Here is a 21,258-nt window from a genome sequence, read left to right as displayed (position 1 = left end):
CAGGCATAATATATACTTGATCTGCTCTCAACAAAATGAACTTTTGCTATAGAAAGTGAAATATTATAGTTATTTGTCTCTCCACCAGCACTAACAATGCTTATTAGCGACCTTCTCCAGTCTTCACCATTCCTCTTTCTTGGCCTTTACTACCCAGGTTAATGATCAAATGTGTTCTAAGCCTTTAAAAAGGAAGATGTTGATCTTTTTTCTTAAAAAAAAAAAAAAACCCATCCTCTCTTACTACAGCGATGTTTCGACTGACTTCTTTTGTCCTGAAACTCCATTGACTGTGAGTAGCTTGCCATGTATCAATAGTTTGTACATGGAACATACACATTAACATATGAGTTAATTAAAAGTTACTGGAAAAAATAAAAATATAAGTTCTTTATCCATAACATAAAAATCTCACCACACATAAAAAAACCAATATTTCTCTGAAAATATCTGTTTTCCTATCATTTTTGTATCTAAAATTTAATGGAAATCATCATTAAAGAGAATCAGAAATTGAAATGATCCACAATACAGTGCTGGTAGTGAACATAAAAATAACCATTAAAAAACTGAAGTATAATGCTGCAGTAGGATAACTACAATAGCATTCTTGGCCATCTTCGGAAAACTTAAGTTTAGTAAAACTTTAAAAAGGGGGGACGTGTATCCTTAGAGATAAACAAATTATTAAAAGCAGTTTTAATAATTCTTAACTTTATTTTGCAATCAGTGCTTTGAAAATGGAGTTTATATAGAAACAGGTTTAAAGGAAAGTTTCTCAAAAAGATGGAATTGTTCATTGTTCTGGCAGATATGTAAAAACAATGCTGACTCAAAAGCAGCCAAGTGGACAGCTGCAGATGCCTTACCCAATGGAAATACTAAACAGGCGTAGCACGAATCAATAATTAACAAAGCAGATGCGCAAAGGTTGATGAGGATGAATAATTGCATAGGCTGGAGTGGTAAAAGAAGCTTATAACATACTAGTTTTGTAAGAAATTAGATAAACTCCTTGTTTTCATGAATTTGTTAGCAAGAGTACTTCAGTGCCTAATAGTACACAAAGAATATCTTTTTTAAATGCTTTGAATTAATTGATATGCACCTTTATGTAGTATTTATCACTGAAGATGTTTATAAATCAAAATGATCCACAAGAAAATACTGGTAGGGTGAACATAAAAATAATTTTTAAAGTAAGCAATGAAATAATATTCTAGATGGGCTAACTACAGGGGCATCAAATTGTTTATTTTTAGAATTCTTAAGTTTAACGAAATGTTGAAGAGGGAGGTATACCTTTAGTGTACATCATTTTCTAACGTGTGTGTGTGTGTGTGTATATATATATATATATATATATATATATATATATATACACATACACATATATATCCCTCCATGCTTATCAGTAAGTGTCTTGAGGATAATTATTGTGTCTTTTATGTACTCTAAAAGCACTAAGCCCTGTCTCTTGTATATAAATAAATAGCTCTGAAATTAATAAAATAATACATCTTGGTTTCTTCAAAATATAATGAAAATGGACAATCTGATTACCCATGCTTTAGTAAAAACATTCAGAGTAAATTCTTTAGATGCTGAACATATGACTTGGAAACATCTTTTAGGAGTCTTTATTTTTTTTAGAATTACAATTCTTAAACTGCAGTGACTTGAAAAATTAGAAATTTGCAGAGGTAACAGATGTATTTATAGCAAACTTGGAAAGCAGGTTTCAGAGTTTTAGGTATATAAGGAAGTTAAGGAAGGTATGTAAGGAAGTTATGTATATAAGTTTCATTTACATGCTTTTTCCTTAGGACATATGTTGCAAGAACAACTGCTCTTCTGAATGCAAAGGATTCATTGCTTATTACTATATCAAGTGTTTAACCTGAAGATGTGTTCCTTATCTACATGCCCATTCTATATCATTCTATTTTGCTTTGAATTATCATTGAAAATGCATGCTTTCTATTATCTACTTATTCCTTAACTTACAAATAATTGAGTACATACTGTGTGCTAGACACTATTCTATTTGCTGTAAGTATAGCAGTGAACAATCAAAAATCACTGCACTTGTGGAAATTTTATTCTAGAGATGGAGACAGACAATAATCAAGATAAATCAGTAAGATTTCCCGCAGCACATGACGTAGGAAGCTGCCTCCGCCAGAGACTTAGCATTAGGAGTGAGGGGGTAAAGGAGTTTGGGGGTGGGGTGGGGGGGTGTTCAGAAAGAGAACATGCGCGCACACACACCCTAGGAGCAGGAACATCTTCCCTGGCTTAGTGGGATTCTCCTCCACCAGAGCAATGTGTAAGAGGAAATCTTGGGGCTTTGCTCTATCGAAAGTGCTCATCTGGGTGATTCTTGAGCACCACCATCCAGAAGTGCTGGCGTCCGATGCATTTTCCTTTGCTTTGCAAAGAAGAGTCGTGAACTTCAAAACCCTCCGAGACGGATTATTAATCCTGCTTTGCAGGAAAGGAAAACCCTCCATCCTCGGCCACCGGCCACCCCTCTCCGGAGACCCTGCTATCACCCAGGCACTCCAAGCCAGAAGGGGACACTTTGGGGATGACCATGCTCCATGGAGGGACAGAGCCAGCCCCCAGCTTCTCTACACAGAGCCTCCTCCACTAAAGCTCCAAAAATCAAAAACTGCAATTGCCAGAGGAATCATTAAAAAAAAAAAAAAAAGTCCAGCCACTAACCTCACATGCAAATGAAATAATCACTCTGGATCCTGCATTGTGAGCTGCTCTCCATACCCTGATTACCTTTGAAGTCCATATTTTTTTTCCGTTGAATTTGCATCTCTTTAAGACACAGATTAAAACAAAATTCATGCTTTATTGGATTTTAAGTGATCTTCCTTTTATTTATCCTTTGTCTTTCTTATGTGGATATGCAAGCGAGAAGACGCGACTGGATATTCCCAACATGTTCACTCCCTTAATCTGTCTGTCTAGAGGTATGGCTTCTACAGACCAAGCCGTGTGACTGACAGGGTCTTGGTGCTCCAGCCGGGTATCAGGCCTATGCCTCTGAGGTGGGAGAGCCGAGTTCAGGACACTGGTCCACCACAGACCTCCTGGCTACACGTAATATGAAACGGCGAAAGCTCTCCCAGGGATCTCCATCTCAACGCTAAGACCCAGCTCCACTCAACGCCCAGCAAGCTACAGTGCTGGACACCCTATGCCAAACAACTAGCAAGACAGGAACACAACCCCACCCATTAGCAGAGAGGCTGCCTAAAATCATAATAAGGTCACAGACACCCCAAAACACACAACCGGATGCGGTCCTGCCCACCAGAAAGACAAGATCCAGCCTCATCCACCAGAACACAGGCACCAGTCCCCTCCACCAGGAAGCCTACACAACCTACTGAGCCAACCATAGCCACTGGGGGCAGACACAAAAAACAACGGGAACTACGAACCTGCAGGCTGTGAAAAGGAGACCCCAAACACAGTAAGTTAAGCAAAATGAGAAGACAGAGAAACACACAGCAGATGAAGGAGCAAGGTAAAAACCCACCAGACCAAACAAATGAAGAGGAAATAGGCAGTCTACCTGAAAAAGAATTCAGAATAATGATAGTAAAGATGATGCAAAATCTTGGAAATAGAATGGAGAAAATACAAGAAACGTTTAACAAGGACCTAGAAGAACTAAAGAGCAAACAAACAATGATGAACAACACAATAAGTGAAATTTAAAATTCTCTAGAAGGAATCAATAGCAGAATAACTGAGGCAGAAGAACGGATAAGTGACCTGGAAGATAAAATAGTGGAAACAACTACTGCAGAGTAGAATAAAGAAAAAAGAATGAAAATAATTGAGGACAGTCTTAAGAGACCTCTAGAACAACAGTAAATGCACCAACATTCAAATTATAGGGATCCCAGAAGAAGAAGACAAAAAGGAAGGAACTGAGAAAATATTTGAAGAGATTATAGTTGAAAACGTCCCTAATATGGGAAAGGAAATAGTCAATCAAGTCCAGAAAGTGCAGAGAGTCCCATACAGGATAAATCCAAGGAGAAACACACCAAGACATATTAATCAAACTATCAAAAATTAAATACAAAGAAAAAATATTAAAAGCATACAAGGGAAAATAACATACAAGGGATTCCCCATAAGATTAACAGGTGATATTTCAGCAGGAACTCTGCAAGCCAGAAGGGAGTTGCAGAACATATTTAAAGTGATGAAAGGGAAAAACCTACAACCAAGATTACTCTACCCAGCAAGCATGTCATTCAGATTCGACAGAGAAATTAAAACCTTTACAGACAAGCAAAAGCTAACAGAATTCAGCACCACCAAACCAGCTTTACCGCAAATGCTAAAGGAACTTCTCTAGTCAGGAAACACAAGAGAAGGAAAAGACCTACAATAACAAACCCAAAACAATTAAGAAAATGGTAATAGGAACATACATATTGATAATTACCTTAAATGTAAATGGATTAAATGCTCCAACCAGAAGACATAGACTGGCTGAATGGACCCAAAAACAAGACCTGTATATATGCTGTCTACAAGAGACCTAGGGACACATACAGACTGAAAGTGAGGGGATGGAAAAAGGTATTCCATGCAAATGGAAATCAAAAGAAAGCTGGAGTAGCAATTCTCATATCAGACAAAATAGACTTTAAAGACTATTACAAAAGACAAAGAAGAACACTACATAATGATCAAGGGATCAATCCAAGAAGAAGATATAACAATTGTAAATATTTATGCACCCAATATAGGAGCACCTCAATGCATAAGGCAAATGCTAACATCCATAAAAGGGGAAATCAACAGTAACACAATCATAGTAGGGGACTTTAACACCCCACTTTCACCAATGGACAGATCATCCAAAACGAAAATAAATAAGGAAACAAGCTTTAAATGATAACATTAAATAAAATGGACTTAATTGATATTTATAGGACATTCCATCCAAAAACAACAGAATACACTTTCTTCTCAAGTGCGCACAGAACATTCTCCAGGAGAGATCATATCTTGGGTCACAAATCAAGCCTTGGTAAATTTAAGATAATTGAAATTGAAATTGTATCAAGTATCTTTTCCGACCACAACGCTATAAGACTAGATATCAATTACAGGAAAAAATCTGTAAAAAATACAAACACGTGGAGGCTAAACAATACACTACTTAATAACCAAGAGATCACTGAAGAAATCAAAGAGGAAATCAAAAAATACCTAGAAATAAATGACAATGAAAACATGACGACCTAAAACCTATGGGATGCAACAAAAGCAGTTCTAAGAGGGAAGTTTATAGCAATACAATCCTACCTCAAGAAACAAGAAACATCTCGAACAACCTAACCTTACACCTAAAGCAATTAGAGAAAGAAGAACAAAAAAACCCCAAAGTTAGCAGAAGGAAAGAAATCATAAAGATCAGATCAGAAATAAATGAAATAGAAACAAAGAAAACAATAGCAAAGATCAATAAAATTAAAAGCTGGTTCTTTGAGAAGATAAACAAAATTGATAAACCATTAGCCAGACTCATCAAGAAAAAAACGGAGAAGCCTCAAATCAATAGAATTAGACATGAAAAAGGAGAAGAAACAACTGACACTGCAGAAATACAGAGGATCATGAGAGATTACTACAAGCAACTATATGCCAATAAAATGGACAACCTGGAAGAAATGGACAAATTCTTAGAAAAGCACAACCTTCCGAGACTGAACCAGGAAGAAATAGAAAATATAAACAGACCAATCACAAGCACTGAAATTGAGACTGTGATTAAAAATCTTCCAACAAACAAAAGCCCAGGACCAGATGGCTTCACAGGTGAATTCTATCAAACATTTAGAAAAGAGCTAACACCTATCCTTCTCAAACTCTTCCAAAATATAGCAGAGGGAGGAACACTCCCAAACTCATTCTATGAGGCCACCATCACCCTGATACCAAAACGAGACAAAGATGTCACAAAGAAAGAAAACTACAGGCCAATATCACTGATGAACATAAATGCAAAAATCCTCAACAAAATACTAGCAAACAGAATCCAACAGCACATTGAAAGGATCATACACCATGATCAAGTGGGGTTTATCCCAGGAATGTAAGGATTCTTCAATATACACAAATCAATCAATGTGATACACCATATTAACCAACTGAAGGAGAAAAACCATATGATCATCTCAATAGATGCAGAAAAAGTTTTTGACAAAATTTAACACCTATTTATGATAAAAATCCTCCAGAAAGTAGGCATAGAGGGAACTTACTTCAACATAATAAAGGCCATATATGACAAACCCACAGCCAACATTGTTCTCAATGGTGAAAAACAAACCATTTCCTCTAAGATCAGGAACAAGACAAGGTTGTCCACTCTCACCACTGTTATTCAACATAGTTTTGGAAGTCCTAGCCACGGCAATCAGAGAAGAAAAAGAAATAAAAGGAATCCAAATCGGAAAAGAAGAAGTAAAGCTGTCACTGTTTGCAGAAAACATGATGCTATATATAGGGAATCCTAAAGATGCTACCAAAAAACTACTAGAGCTAATCAATGAATTTGGCAAAGTAGCAGGATACAAAATTAATGCACAGAAATCTCTTGCATTCCTATACACTAATGATGAGAAATCTAAAAGAGAAATTAAGGAAACACTCCCATTTACCACTGCAACAAAAAGAATAAAATTCCTAGGAATAAACCTACCTAAGGAGACAAAAGACCTGTATGCAGAAAACTATAAGACACTGATGAAAGAAATCAAAGATGATACAAACAGATGGAGAGATATACTGTGTTCTTGGATTGGAGAATCAACATTGTGAAAATGACTATACTACCCAAAGCAATCTACAGATTCAATGCAATCGCTATCAAACTACCAATGGCATTTTTCACAGAACTAGAACAAAAAATCTCACAATTTGTATGGAAACACAAAAGACCCCGAATAGCCAAAGCAATCTTGAGAAAGAAAAATGGAGCTGGAGGAATCAGGCTCCCTGACTTCAGACTATACTATAAAGCTACAGTAATCAAGACAGTATGGTACTGCCACAAAAACAGAAATGTAGATCAATGGAACAAGATAGAAAGCCCAGAGATAAACTCACGTACATATGGTCACCTTATTTTTGATAAAGGAGGCAAGAATATACAATAGAGAAAAGACAACCTCTTCAATAAGTGATGCAGGGAAAACTGAACAGCTACATTTAAAGGAATGAAATTAGACCACTCCCTAAAAACCATACACAAAAATAAACTCAAAATGGATTAAAGACCTAAATGTAAGGCCAGACACTGTAAAACTCTTAGAGGAAAACATAGGCAGAACACTCTATGACATAAATCACAGCAAGATCCTTTTTGACCCAGCTCCTAGAGAAATGGAAATAAAAACAAAAATAAACAAATGGGACCTAATGAACCTTAAAAGCTTTTGCACAGCAAAGGAAAAGATAAACAAGTCGAAAAGGCAACCCTCAGAATGGGAGAAAATATTTGCAAATGAAGCAAATGACAAAGGATTAATTTCCAAAATTTACAAGCAGCTCATGCAGCTCAATATCAAAAAAACAAACAACCCAATCCAAAAATGGGCAGAAGACCTAAGTAGACATTTCTCCAAGGAAGATATACAGATTGCCAACAAACACATGAAAGGATGCTCAACATCACTAATCATTTGAGAAATGCAAATCAAAACTACAATGAGATATCACCTCACACCAGTCAGAATGGCCATCATGAAAAAGTCTACAAACAGTAAATGCTGGAGAGGGTGTGGAGATAAGGGAACCCTCTTGCACTGTTGGTGCGAATGTAAATTGATACAGCCACTATGGAGAACAGAATGAAGGTTCCCTAAAAAACTAAAAATAGAACTACCATGTGACCCATCAATCCCACTACTGGGCATACACCCTGAGAAAACCATAATTCAAAAAGAGTCATGTACCACAATGTTCACTGCAGCTCTATTTACAATAGCCAGAACATGGAAGCAACCTAGGTGTCCATCGACAGGTGAATGGATAAAGAAGATGTGGCACATATATGCAATGGAATATTACTCAGCCATAGAAAGAAACGAAATTGAGTTATTTGTAGTGAGGTGGATGGACCTAGAGTCTGTCATACAGAGTGAAGTAAGTCAGAAAGAGAAAAACAAATACCGTATGCTAACACATATATATGGAATCTAAAAAAAAAAAAGAATCTACATTCTTTTAAATGTAGCTGTCCAGTTTTTTTTCAAATCTTAAAAAAAAACAAACGTGGTTCTGAAGTACCTAGGGGCAGGACAGGAATAATGACGCAGTCGTAGAGAATGGACTTGAGGACACGGGGAGGGGGAAGGGTAAGCTGGGACAAAGTGAGAGAGTGGCATGGACATATATACAGTACCAAATGTAAAATAGTTATCTAGTGGGAAGCAGCCACATAGCACAGGGAGATCAGCTCGGTGCTTTGTGACCACCTAGAGCGGTGGGATAGGGACTGTGGGAGGCAGAGGCAAGAGGGAGGAGATATGGGGACATATGTATATGTATAGCTGAACCACTTTGTTATAAAGCAGAAACACACTATTGTAAAGCAATTATACTCCAATAAAGATGTTTAAAAAAAAGGAATCAGTAAAATATGTAATAAATTATATAATGTTAAGTGCTAAGGAAAAAAAAATAAAACAGAGAAAGGGTATAGGAAATCTGAGAAAGGAATGGAATTTTAAATTGAGTGGCCGAGAAAGGCCTCACTGAGAAGTGACATTTGGATTAAGTCCTGAGAAGTGAAGGAGCTAGTCCTGTGGGCTTAAGGCCAGGGTGGGTGCTGGGGGTGGGGGAGCATTCCAGGCAGGGGAGCTCCAAAATTGCAGTGGGCATGAGGTGAAACAGTGCTTGGCATAGCTGACGAATATCTAGGAGGCCAGCGTGTCTGGAGGAGACCAAGGAGGAGAGCAGTGGGAGATGAGCCCAAAGAGATGGCAGGAGGCTAGGTCATAAAGGACCTCATAGGTAAGAAGGGAAGCCACTGAAGTGTTTTTCACAGAGAACTGTCATTATCTGACTTTTTAACAGGCTCATGCTGGCCACTGAGTTTTGAGAGTCAAGTGAAGAGGGCAAGAGTAGAAACATGGGGTTCATTTAGGAGGCTACAGTTATAATCCAGACAAAAGCTGGTGGTGGCTTGAGCCAGAAAAGTGGCAGTGGTGATAGTGAGAAGTGGCTGGATCCTGGATATATTATGAAAATAGTGTTCACAAGATTTTCTGACAAACTAGGATGTGGGGTTAGCCACTATCTGTGATACTGTCAAATTTCCATCGTATGCCCCTAATTGGTGAAAAAGATACAAAATTCTCACTTGTTCTGTCATTCTTAGAGTATGATGTTCCTGACATAACTTCAACTTTCCTTTTGTTCCTGAGTTTGAAAACACATCCCACAATTATTTCTGTGTCCTATCTCAACCTTGAGGAAAGATAAAGAGAAAATGTGGCTTTGAAAATTGACAGTGCCAATGCTATCTTATGAGTTTCTCAACTGTTAGCTCCAGCCTTATTTCATTTCCCTTGATGTTCTCAAGGCCTGTCTCAGAACCTTGCACACCTTAGGCTCTCAGAAAATGTTCGTTAAATGGTATAGTCTCCACATTTCCCACGCAATAATGAAAACAACAATCAGCCCCTATCAACTGCACAATCATAAATTAAAATTTGTATTTTAGTATTAAGGATATTATGCCGGGGTACTCATTGGGTAAATGTAGTTGAGCTTCCAGCACCTTCATTACTACCAGCTGCAATCTAAAGTTGTTTTAGCTTTTTGCACCTGGAAAGGTAACTAAAAGGCGGAGGAGACTGGCTTTGTAATTCGCAGCTGGGACTGAGTGTCACGCCACCTGTCTCTTGTAAAATCTACTGAGGAGTTAACGCCCTCTTGAACAGCGCACAAATGTCTACGAGGATGATCAGTCAAAATGCGTGTGTACGAAAGGCTGGAGATCCGAGCCTCTCCCAGGGTCCAGCCCACAAGCTCCCGAGGCACGGGCCTGCGCTGTGCACGCCGGGAGTTGTAGTTCCTCCTCTCTTCCTGCGAGCCAGGACGCCGTATCTCTGGCGCCTCCAACGGCGCGCAGGCTCCGTGAAGCACGGCGCACGCGGACGGCACGCGTTTCCTAAGCAACGGGGGAGCGGCAACGTCACGCCGGCGGGCGCTAAGAGCAGCTGCCCAGTGTTGGGCGGCTTTGAGTACCTTCCAGCACCTGCGGGTTGGAGGAACGCTGCTCGCAGCTCTCTGTCGGCACGTCTCCGTCCGTCCTTACCCGCCTTATCCTGCACCCGGTCGCTGAGAGCAACCTTCCTCCGCGACCCCGTGTCTGAGGCACGGCCAGAGGCTAGAGGCGGCCCGCCGGGTTCCTGTCTGGCCCTCGCCCCGAGCGCCCGCGGAGCCCGCTGCCCGCGGCCTCAGCGGGACGATGCTGGAGTCCATTCGCGTGACGGGTGAGTGTCAGGAAGGGTGGCCCCTGGGCTGGCGGGAGCGGCCAGCCTCGTCCCGGCCGCTTGCGGCGAGTACCCGGAGGCCGAGGTGACGGTAGGATGTGGGCTTCGGTGCTCAACGCGGCGACCTGAACAGTGCGGAACGCGCGGAAGGTGCTCAGGGAAAAGGTGTGCAGGGAAGAGAGAAAACGGTCCCTTTTCCTTTTGTCACTTATTATCAGTAAGCGCGTGCTGTGGACTGTAGTGAGGTAAAGTATAATAGATCGGCCCTACAAATGTACAATCTGAATATTGTTAAATTCTGTTTCAAGGCTTATTAGATATGTAATTAGGCATTGTAGTGCACTAGGATCTAGTTTTCTAGAATGTTCAGAAAAGTCAGAGCTAAGCAAAAGAGCACATCTCTATATATCAGTATTTGTACTGTTTGTCTGTATGTATGCTTTTATTCTTAAATCAGAACGTTTTGAGTTGATATTAAGAGGTCACTTTATAGTATGTATTATACCAAGCGCAAAAAATGGTTGTTTAGACCCCAGGTCAGAAAGTTATTTGCCTTTTGTTATTTTTAGAAAATAACTGTGTATATTAATCATTTAAAATTTATCTTACGCAATATTAGAATAATTTCCTAGACCATTTTCCCGTCATTTGATTCTGCCTAACATTCCTGCAAGACAGCGTTCTTGATAACCTAGTATCATGACTGAAAACACCGAAGAACAGCAGAGTAAAGGGAGATGTCTAATCTTGCAACTGGCTTCAAAATAAGACCAGATTTTTTTACTTTAAGGCATCGCTGTACCCAATAGACCATTTTTCTGCAAAATTTTAAATTGTATAACGAAATTCACTTTTAATGAAAATATTTATGGTCTTAATTTTATATTTCATGTTCCAGGTTATAAAATGAGGAGTTGATTTTGTGCAGTCATGACATTGCTGTGATTTATCTCATTGTTATTTATGTTGTCAGGAAACATAGACAATTACAAGATCTAAGATTTAAGAGGCAACTTAAATTGGCATTAAGTTTTTTTCTTAAAGTGATTTGATGTAGATCCTGTTCTTTCATCTTAAAATACAATGAAAATTGAAAGTTATTATTATTTTTCTAAAATTTATTTTGGGCTGCGTTCGGTATTTGTTGCTGCACACGGGCTTTCTGTAGGTGCGGCGAGCCGGGGCTACTCTTGGTTGCGGTGCCCGGGCTTCTCATTGCGGTGGCTTCTCTTGTTGTGGAGCACGGGCTCTAGGCGCATGGGCTTCAGCAGTTGTGGCACGTGTGCTGAGTAGTTGTGGCTCGTGGGCTCTAGAGCGCAGTCTCATTAGTTGTGGCGCACGGGCTTAGTTGCTCCGTGGCATGTGGGATCTTCCCGGACCAGGGCTCAAACCCATGTCCCCTGCCTTGGCAGGCGGATTCTTAACCACTGCGCCACCAGGGAAGTCCCGAAAGCTACTTTAAATTACCGTATCTTCTTTTTGTATTGGAGCAGAGTCTCTCAACCGTGGCACTATTAATGTTGAGTCAGTAGATAACTCTTTGTTGCGGGGGGCTGTCCTGTGCATTGCAGAATGTTTAGCAGCGTCCCGGGCCTCTTCCACTAGAAGCTAGTAACCCCCCCGCCCCCAACACACACACAGTTGTGACAAACAGAAATGTCTCCAGACATTGTCAAATGTCTCCTGGAGGGCAAAATTACCCCCCCCCCACCCCATTTGAGAACCACTGCCCTGGAGAAAAAATATACTAGTTAGAAAAATATACTAGTGAAGGTTATTAGATAACGATTTAGAAATAACATCAATTAAGATGATTTCCCCAAAGCATAACAATCATGGTAGAGGAAAAATACAATTATGATAATATTAATTTTAGAAAGTGGGTATTCTGACCAGTTAGCAATACAAAGTGGATCTCCTGTTTTTCAATATGCAGAGTTGGAAGTTTGAGGAGAGATACTTTCTAAAATAGTAGACCCACTCCTCCTGCCTCAACTCTCTTCCAATAATTTAGTGGCAATAGACGTAGCAATCCAACTCTGCATGTTGCATTTCCTGAGATAAGATAATTTGGCAGTGCGTTTCTGTAGTTCAATAAAAATTCAAATAGTCATTTGAGACAATTCAAGCCTCATTTAAAACAACTGACTGGTTGTTTTTCAAAATAGTTTCTCCATTTCTTTTATAAATTTCTTGACTAGTTAAAAGGATATTTCTAGAACCCCATGCCTAGCATTTCGCTGACATATCAGAAAGCCCAGTTTCAACGGCCAGAAACTTTATGAAGAGAGTTTAGCTGAAAGCATGACCTCCTTTTCCCTCACTATCCCCTCATCATTCATTGATATCTTAGAAGCCCATGTTCTTCTGGTTAGCATCAAGATCATGCTTGTTTGTGGTAAGGGTACTGATAGAAATGTGTTTATTTCTTTTCAGCTTTAAAATAGGTATAAATATAGAGCAAACTGATTGTTTTATTTCAGGACTGAAGCAGTTACTTGCTTCTGAAATCACTTCCTATATAGTATCTTACTCACTTTTGACTTATTAGTCATGATTTAATATAATCTAAATATAACATCCTGGTGAACTGATTGGAGGAGTAAAATAAAATAAGAAAGATTTGTATGTTATATATGCTGTTTGAAATGGGATCAAATCAGAAGAGATTTGTTTACCTTCTCATAGCTTTTTAAAGAAGACGGTTTGTTATACTAAAGCCACTAAAATGTTGATTCTAGAATGTAGAATTTATTACTTAATGTTAAATTTACCTTGGAAATCCAAATTTCATGATTCTGAATATCTTCCCATTTACGTTATTCCATGGAGTATTTCTATAGGAGCTGAATATAGTATTGAATATAATAATGATACTGATAGTTAACACCTGCTGCTTAGTACAGGCCAGCATTGTTCTCAGCACTTCACATATATTACCTTTTTTGATCCTCCTACCAATACTGTGAGGTATATAGTAGTAGTATCCCATTTTACAGATAGGGAAACTGCAGCACAGAGATGTTAAGTAACTTGCTCAAGGTCACAGCTCCTAATAAACAGCCAAGATTCAAATCAGAGAAGCTCCGTTCCAAAGCCCATTTTCTCAACCACTAGGACAGTCAGAACCCTTGTTTAAACGACTATATGTTGATTTAAGCCACAAAATTCAACATGAGGATCTCATTTAACATCAGTGGTACATTAGCTGATAGTTTACTCCAGGTGCTTTTAAGTTTTTATCACAGGCAAGTCTGTAATTTTTGCCTGGAAAGATCATATTTTACTTGACTACAAAATTGTTTTCAAAATAGAAGAAGACATCTAGCTCATTAAGTGAGTAACAAAATGCTGTCAGAAGCCATATAAGATTATGTTATTTTATGAATTCCTACTGCCCGTATCTTGTATGTGATATAAGAAGTGATTAATCATCTGGTAATGAAGCTCCTTTGTAACAAAAGTGAATGTTTAAAAATACTGGAGACAGAAGTCTTAAGAGCAGTGTTTGGCCATGTGGGATGAATACACTTAGGCACATAGCTCCTGTCTGTCCTACGGCAGTAGGCACCTGCCATTAAAATTTATCTTCAACATCACTAATTGTTTCACATTTTTATGCGTCCTGGTATGATTTTTGCCTCAACCTTCAGGCATTCAAGTCCTGTATCCTTTCTCTCCTCTCAAATATTCTGTTTCCTTGGCTACCTCTCAGGGCAGTGAGTGAGCAGAAACAAACATAGGTGTATGCCATAATGGGACTTATAATTTCAGTGATGAGGAAGACCATCATATAAACAAATGTAAGACTGCAACCATGACAAGTGAGTCAAAGAACCTTCCAGGGAAGTTTTCCTGAACAAGTGATACTTGAACTGAAGGATGAATAGGGATTAATGTAACAGAGAGGAGAGGGCGGGGCTCTTCAAACACAAGGAACAGAATATGAAGATGTTTTGTGCCTGGAGAGGGAGTGGTGAGTGTGAGGGATTGACAAAATGAAGGGAGGCTAGAGTGGACTGATTAAGGGGGAACATTGTGCATGATGGGGCCAGAGAGGCAGAGTGACCTGACCATGAGTGACCTCATGTGCCGTGATTAGGATTTTGTCTTCACCCTGAGTGGAAAGCCTGGGGAAGTTTTTCTCGCATGTTCACTGTTGTTTTAGATGGTATTGAATGCATTTTCTTTTACCACAGACCATCATTTCCCAGCCTTATAGAATACCCTGCATGCTTCTAACTGCAAAAACACACCATCACCACCACCACAAGCAGTTTCTGACCAAAAAACAATAGTATCACGTTATAAGAGTCCTTGCTGCTGATAGAGTAACACTGAAGTGCCCCTAACCGGGGCTGTGACATTTTTAAGAATCCTGAAGTATAGTTGAGTTTCTCAGTTCTTGAATGATACTAGCAGTGCCTTTTCATCTCTCTGTTTACTTACAGTTGAGAAACTATATTGGATAATGTTGAATTTGGAGGTATTATAATTAAAAGATTACCTGTTATAATGCAGACAAATTGGGCAATAAATGTTTTCAAAGATACTGATTTTTTAAATATACCAGTTTAAAAATTATAGTGTACCTTACATTCAGTAAAGTGCTTGAGTCTTAAATGGGCAGCCTGATGAATCTGTACATATGTAACCACTGCGCAGAACAAGATAGCTTTCTAGCCCCCAGTACCCTGGTACCTCCTCCCAGGTTATAACCCCTCCCTCAAAGATAAGCACTATTCTGCCTTCTAATACCATAAATTAGTTTTGCCTGTTTTTTTTTTTAATTTATTTTTAATTTATTTATTTTTGGCTGCGTTGGGTCTTCATTGCTGTGCAAAGGCTTTTCTCTAGTTGTGGTGCTCGGGCTTCTTGCGGTGGCTTCTCTTATTGAGGAGCACGGGCTCTAGGCCCAAAGGCTCAGTAGTTGTAGCACACGGGCATAATTGCTCCGCAGTATGTGGGATCTTCCCGGACCAGGGATTGAACCCGTGTTCCCTGCATTGGCAGGCAGATTCTTAACCACTGCACCACAAGGGAAGTCCCAAGTTTTGCCTGTTTTTGAACCACATATAAGTGGAATTATACAGTATGTATTCTCTTGATCTGGCTTTGTTTGCTCAGTATTGTCTGTGAGATTCATCTATATTGTTGCTTGCAAACTCTGTTCTTTTTCATTGCAATATAGTATTCTATTGTATGAATATACCACAATTTGCTCATCCTTTCTGCTGTTGACAGATGTTAGATCATTTGAGTTTAAGTAATGATGAACAGCTTGGTAAAACTAAAGTGTTTATCTTGTTTGAGAATTGTTTTATTTTGCTTCTTCTTCTGTTTGTAATCAAGCAACCTATCGTTTTGTGGTATAAAATTACCCTGGGTTCTCAGGTTTCATAAGTATAAGTGAACCATATGAAATTGCCATTTTATGGGTCAAAATTGGTTGAATGGTATTTTCCAGCAGGCTTTGTTTCTGATGATCTGATCTTCCTTTCAGCCAGAGACCTTGTAACTACTGTGAAACCTCACCTATTCAGTTGTGAAACACTAAGAGTTTAGTGAGCAGTGTTCCGCTCTTTCTTCCATTCCTTTAGATGAGGATCAGGAGGCGCTGATGGGTTTAGTGATGAAGCCACTATTACAGAGAGGTTATTGAAAGAGTTGGGAATGGAAGCCAGGAATCCTGGTATTCTTTACTCCTGTTCTAGAAACAAATTCAGCTTTCATTGTGTTGGTAATTTCAGTATAGTCATCCACTTGTGAATATACTATCAATTTTAATGTAATATTATTTTCCTTTTTTCCCTCAGTATGGGTAATCATTTTGGGGTGAATGACTTCTTTGATCAACAAATTATTTTCATTTTCTCCAAGGTTATAGTGAAGCAGATTGCTGGTGGCTAAAATGTTACATTAAATAGTGACTTAATATGAGAGTATGATTTGTATTTATTTTATTACTTTTATGAAAGAAAATGAGTTACACTTGCCCCCAAAGAAGCCTGCTTACGCTTAAAGTTTTGATTTTTCAGGAAAAAAGGTGTTAGGAGAATAGGATGTTCTTCATTGAACTCTTCTTCTTGTCCTTTTATTATGTTCTTAAGCCTGTGTTAAAGGTTGTTTTTCTTAAACAGTAGTAGTATTTAAAATGACAAAAACTGTATTTTAGGTTTTCTAATACTTAATACAACTAAAATAAGATTAGCATGACTCTGAGAAATTAATGTATATCTATCCTGTAAGAGTTGTTTGAAGGTCCACCTGCCCCACATTTAGGAGCTTCATGGGATGTCAGCATTTGGCAGGATGGACATTTACTAAATAGATACACCATTGGTACTCCCAGACTACTTAGGAGCGGATGGAGCTTACAAAGGACTGATGCTGAACCTCTCAGGCAGATAATTAGCAAGTGAACTGAAGTGCTGCAACTCCTGGGAGGGGGAAGGCGTTCTGTCATATGCACACACTGTAATTTCTCTCCCACTCCCCCCATTCCTCCTTGAGTGTTTTGGCAGCTGGTTTAGGACTTCTGTTTAAGTATCCTGAAGTGTATAGGTTGTTTGAGATGGGACAGAATTAAGAATTGAGATGCTTTATGACAAAACAGCAGAAAACTCTATGAACGCAGCTCTTTGATCAACAGAGCTACTGAGTCTTAGGAACCAAAGAAAGCACTTTTTACATTCTACATTTTTTTAAAAATCAATATACCTGTAATAAACCACCCAAATTAGGAATTCTTCAGAGTAGTTTTGTTAACTGATTTTCATTTGAGGTAACTTCCCCCTTTTTATTATGAAGACCAAACGAGAAAAACCTGATTACCTCCTTTTACCTTCCTGGCTGTGCCTAGTCCTTACCCAACTTTTCTAGGTTTGTGATACCCTTATTCTTGTCTCAGTTCTCTTGCTCTTTTCCTTTCAGTGTCCGTTTCAGTCTGCTTTTCATTATCACCTCTTGTCTCCTAAACTTGTGGTGTCTTGTTAGGGAAACCGACATTGTTCGTGGGCATTTGGACTGCAGCTTGTGTTCCTTAGCCTATGTTTGCCCATCCTACCCAATTTTGACTATCAGTTGGCAACACTTAAGTATGAAACCCCTGAGGATCTGGGACTTACCAGCCGTTGATGAAAGTTTTGTTTGTTCTGTTTATTCACATTATTGAATGGCTTCTTTGTACAATCAACCTTCAACATGACCCTGTGCAGTCTAGTTCCTATCTCTCAGCTTGTCCATGTAGTAGACATTTTATTTAGCCCCTGCAAGTTTATACTTTCATGTTACCTTTAGACAGCAGAATTCAAATTTCATATGTTGGCCTAGAAAATGTTAACTAGAAGGACTTCTAAGTACCTTACATATTTGGATTGTTTATTATCTACTTTTGACCTCATACTGTTTCTTTACCCTAAACTCTAAGACTTCTGGGCTTTAAAAACTTTTAGTACAGGGTTTCCCTACCGTGGCATTATTTTAGGACGAATATTTTTGTTGTAGGAGGCTGTCCTGTGTTGAAGGATGTTTAACCTCATCCCTGGCCTCTACCCACAAGATGCTAGTAGCATCCCTCCCTAATTGTGACAACCAAATGTCCCCTGGAGGGCACAGTTGCTCTCATTTGAGAACCACTGGTTCAAGGTCTTCCAGGTTATATTTCCACTTCTACAGTCATCTCCTCATAGAAATATAGAATGGTTCCAGAACTACAAATACCTGTGTATCTAAAGTGGTTAGAGAATGGCATGTTTAGGGTCGTGCCATTCATTCATTCACTTATTTATTCAGTGTACATTTATTGAATGTCTACCAGATACCATGCTAGATGTTGGAAAGAGAAAGATGAGTAACACATGGTCCTGGTACCTATCTTAGTATTGAATACATCAGTTATTCAGATTACTGTGTCTTACTAGGGTGCTGTGTTTGTACAGAGGAAGAAAAGATGTAGTGCTGTGCATGTAGCAGACTTAATACTGAATGTCTGTTGATAATTGAATGAATGACCTTATATAATAGAATGAGCATGGACTCTGTAATCAGACACATCGGCATTCGAATCACAGTTTGCTGTTCACTACTTTCTTGTCGTATAACCTTGAGCACATTACTTAACATTTCTGAAGCTTAAGTGATATAACATGCACAGTTTTTGGTGAAATCCCAAACTCACATAAATGTGTCAACAAATAGTGGCTGCTATTATTATTATTATTATTTATTACTACTTATTATAGAAAGGATCCCTGAATGTCTAATCTTGAATGAGTGAGTGACAGATCTATGTGGATAAACAGTTTTTTAAAAAATGGAATTAAATAAATTGTCTCTTTCTTGGCAAGGAAGGCAGCTGTCCAAGTCAGCTAGCGTTGAAATTGCCTGCATAGTAGGAGCCAGAGGTTGAGGGCTAGAGGCATAAGGATCCATGAGACTTAGAAAAGAGAGGTGGTTGAGAGAATCATGTATCACATTTGCAGAAAGGATTTAGAAAAGGTTTATAAGCAGACATGGTCAGATAGGAGTTCAAATAACAGGATTTAAGACAAACTCAAACACTTTGTCAGTTTAGAATTGAATCTGAAAGCTCTTAAGGGTTTACCTGAAATCCTCTCAAATGTTTCTCTTCCTTCCCTGACCCCTAGGTTATTGTCTGTATCTTTTGTTTTTCACATTTAAGCTTATACAACCTCGTATTAGTACTCAAATCTTCATAGGACTGCCTTACCTTCAGAGCCAGATTAGAAGCTGGTTGAAGGCAAGAACAATGTATTTATACAGATGTTTTTCAGATCCATGTACCTATTAGCAGTATTCCTGTATTTGTGGAATGAAAGAATGCAAATCAACACAGTTTTAAAACAGTACACAAGTAACAATATTTCAAGTTATTCTTACCTCTTTAAAGCATTTTTGAGATCTAAAGGCAAAACTGACCTCTCCTTAATTTGGCATTTGATATACTGATATCTTACATAGTAATTATTTTTTTAAGTCTTGGCAAGAAAAAACTTGATTTTCTTTAATCTTAACCTATAGCCTAAAATTAAGAAAAGCAACTAATAAATATTGAGTGACATTACTAAAACATGCTTGAATGTGCACATATCATTTATTTAATTAAAAAAAATTTTTTTGAGATATGTAAGACAGTGTTGTCCTTTTACTGATGGCTACCTTTATATATAGTGTCAGATTTCAAGATTGTATTGGCTTTGAAAATGCCTTGGATTTTACTTTGATATTGTTAATACTATTAAACTATATCCTTTCTACGAAATCCACATTCTTGGTAGAGTTGAGTGTTCAGATTATTTATGTATATTATCTCACATCTAGATTAGACTTTGGTCGTCTAAATGGTTTGAAGCTGAGGATTTTTATAGATAATTTAGCATATGTACATTCTTACAGAAGTGACCGTGTCTAGCTTGACCAAAGTTTAGTAATATAGTCTTTTAATATTTAAAATGTCTTTTCTAAAAATTGTTGCAAAATTATAAAGTTTACAGAACCTTCAGAATACTTTTCATATAATAAGCAATTTGCTTCATCTGGTATCTTTTGTTATTTCTTTTGTTTTGATTTTGTTTATTAACACAGAAAAGCTTCACTGGCCCGAGCAAGAACTTGCTAAGAAGTCTATTCTAAATGCAGAAGAGTCCTTGATCATTGACAGCAAAGGAAGCATTTCACATTTATCTCCTGGAATACTAAAGGACATTTTCACAACTGGAACCAGTAGTTACAATGTCCTACTACAGAGCAAAGAGGAGAAAAAGCATCATTCACAAAAACAGTCTTCCTCCACCTACTCCAAAAGATGTAGAAAACCCAACAAATCTCCTAGCTCTTCACGTAGTAAAGATCTTCGCAAGATGAAAGCCCCAGTGCCTGTGATGAGCAGTGATACTTGGTACTGCCTAGAAAGGCAGCCTGCTGTTTTTGTCACTAGTTCAGTGTCAAGTCCTGTAAAGTTTACACATGGTATCTCTGTTACAGGAAACAGCACAGTACTGCCACCTAAACCCAAAAATGAAAGAAAGGTCAAGCGACGCCATTTCTCCACTCTTCCAAAGCCAAAGCCGCGGCCTCAGCTGTCTAGAAGTTTTGAAAAAGGAGATGACTTTTCTGGAAAGAAATTTTGTATACTGACTGCTATAAAGCCCACCAACTTGGAGAAAGAAAAAGTGAGATTCTTTAAGTCTGACTATACCTACAATCCTCAGTTTGAATATGCTAATCCTTCTCTGCCAAGTGTGTTAGCCAAGCACAGCAACGCAACTGACCGGTTTCTTAAGCAGGTAAAATGCTACTTCAGTAGTGGTATTTCATTTTATGTAATGAAAACAATTATTTGCCATCGTATAGAAAGCCAAAAAAAGTTGTTTTAAAATATTCCAATTATTTATAGTTAACTCCCATCCAGGACATGTAAATATGCGACAAGAAATCTCCAGGTGAGTGTCAACAGTTCATATGTAAACTACTTTGCACTAATCAAAATCTATAAAGAATCTATTATATAGACGTTGTGTCAGGAAGCAACTATATTAGGAAAAAGCTTCAGATTCTGGTTCCAAGCTTTCATTTGGGAGTTACAAACTTATGGCCCATTCGTCAGCCCACAGACAAGTGTTTGTTTTCTTTTTGATTTTGAATGCGTTAGATGGAGCATGCAGTATCTCCGGTTCTCCCTGTT

At 38.4% G+C, this 21,258-nt stretch overlaps 1 protein-coding gene across 2 annotated transcripts in view; it reads left to right on the top strand.

Moving 5' to 3' along the window:
• The window catches only part of MATCAP2 (microtubule associated tyrosine carboxypeptidase 2), an 81,791-nt gene that overhangs the window by 4,770 nt on the left and 55,763 nt on the right, over positions 1-21,258 (top strand). The window contains exons 1-2 of one of the 2 annotated variants that reach the window (XM_061197917.1): positions 10,285-10,553; positions 20,559-20,860. In XM_061197917.1, the coding sequence (XP_061053900.1) occupies positions 10,529-10,553; positions 20,559-20,860 (327 nt within the window). In that variant the 5' untranslated portion in view covers positions 10,285-10,528. Of the gene's footprint in view, positions 1-10,284; positions 10,554-20,159; positions 20,861-21,258 lie in introns of those variants that run through there. The other variant, XM_061197918.1, reaches the window with a different exon arrangement.

Source organism: Eubalaena glacialis, chromosome 8, assembly GCF_028564815.1.
Source record: "Eubalaena glacialis isolate mEubGla1 chromosome 8, mEubGla1.1.hap2.+ XY, whole genome shotgun sequence".
Taxonomy (NCBI): domain Eukaryota; kingdom Metazoa; phylum Chordata; class Mammalia; order Artiodactyla; family Balaenidae; genus Eubalaena; species Eubalaena glacialis.
Note: the sequence above shows the minus strand (reverse complement) of the source record. Positions and strands in the feature narration are given on the sequence as shown.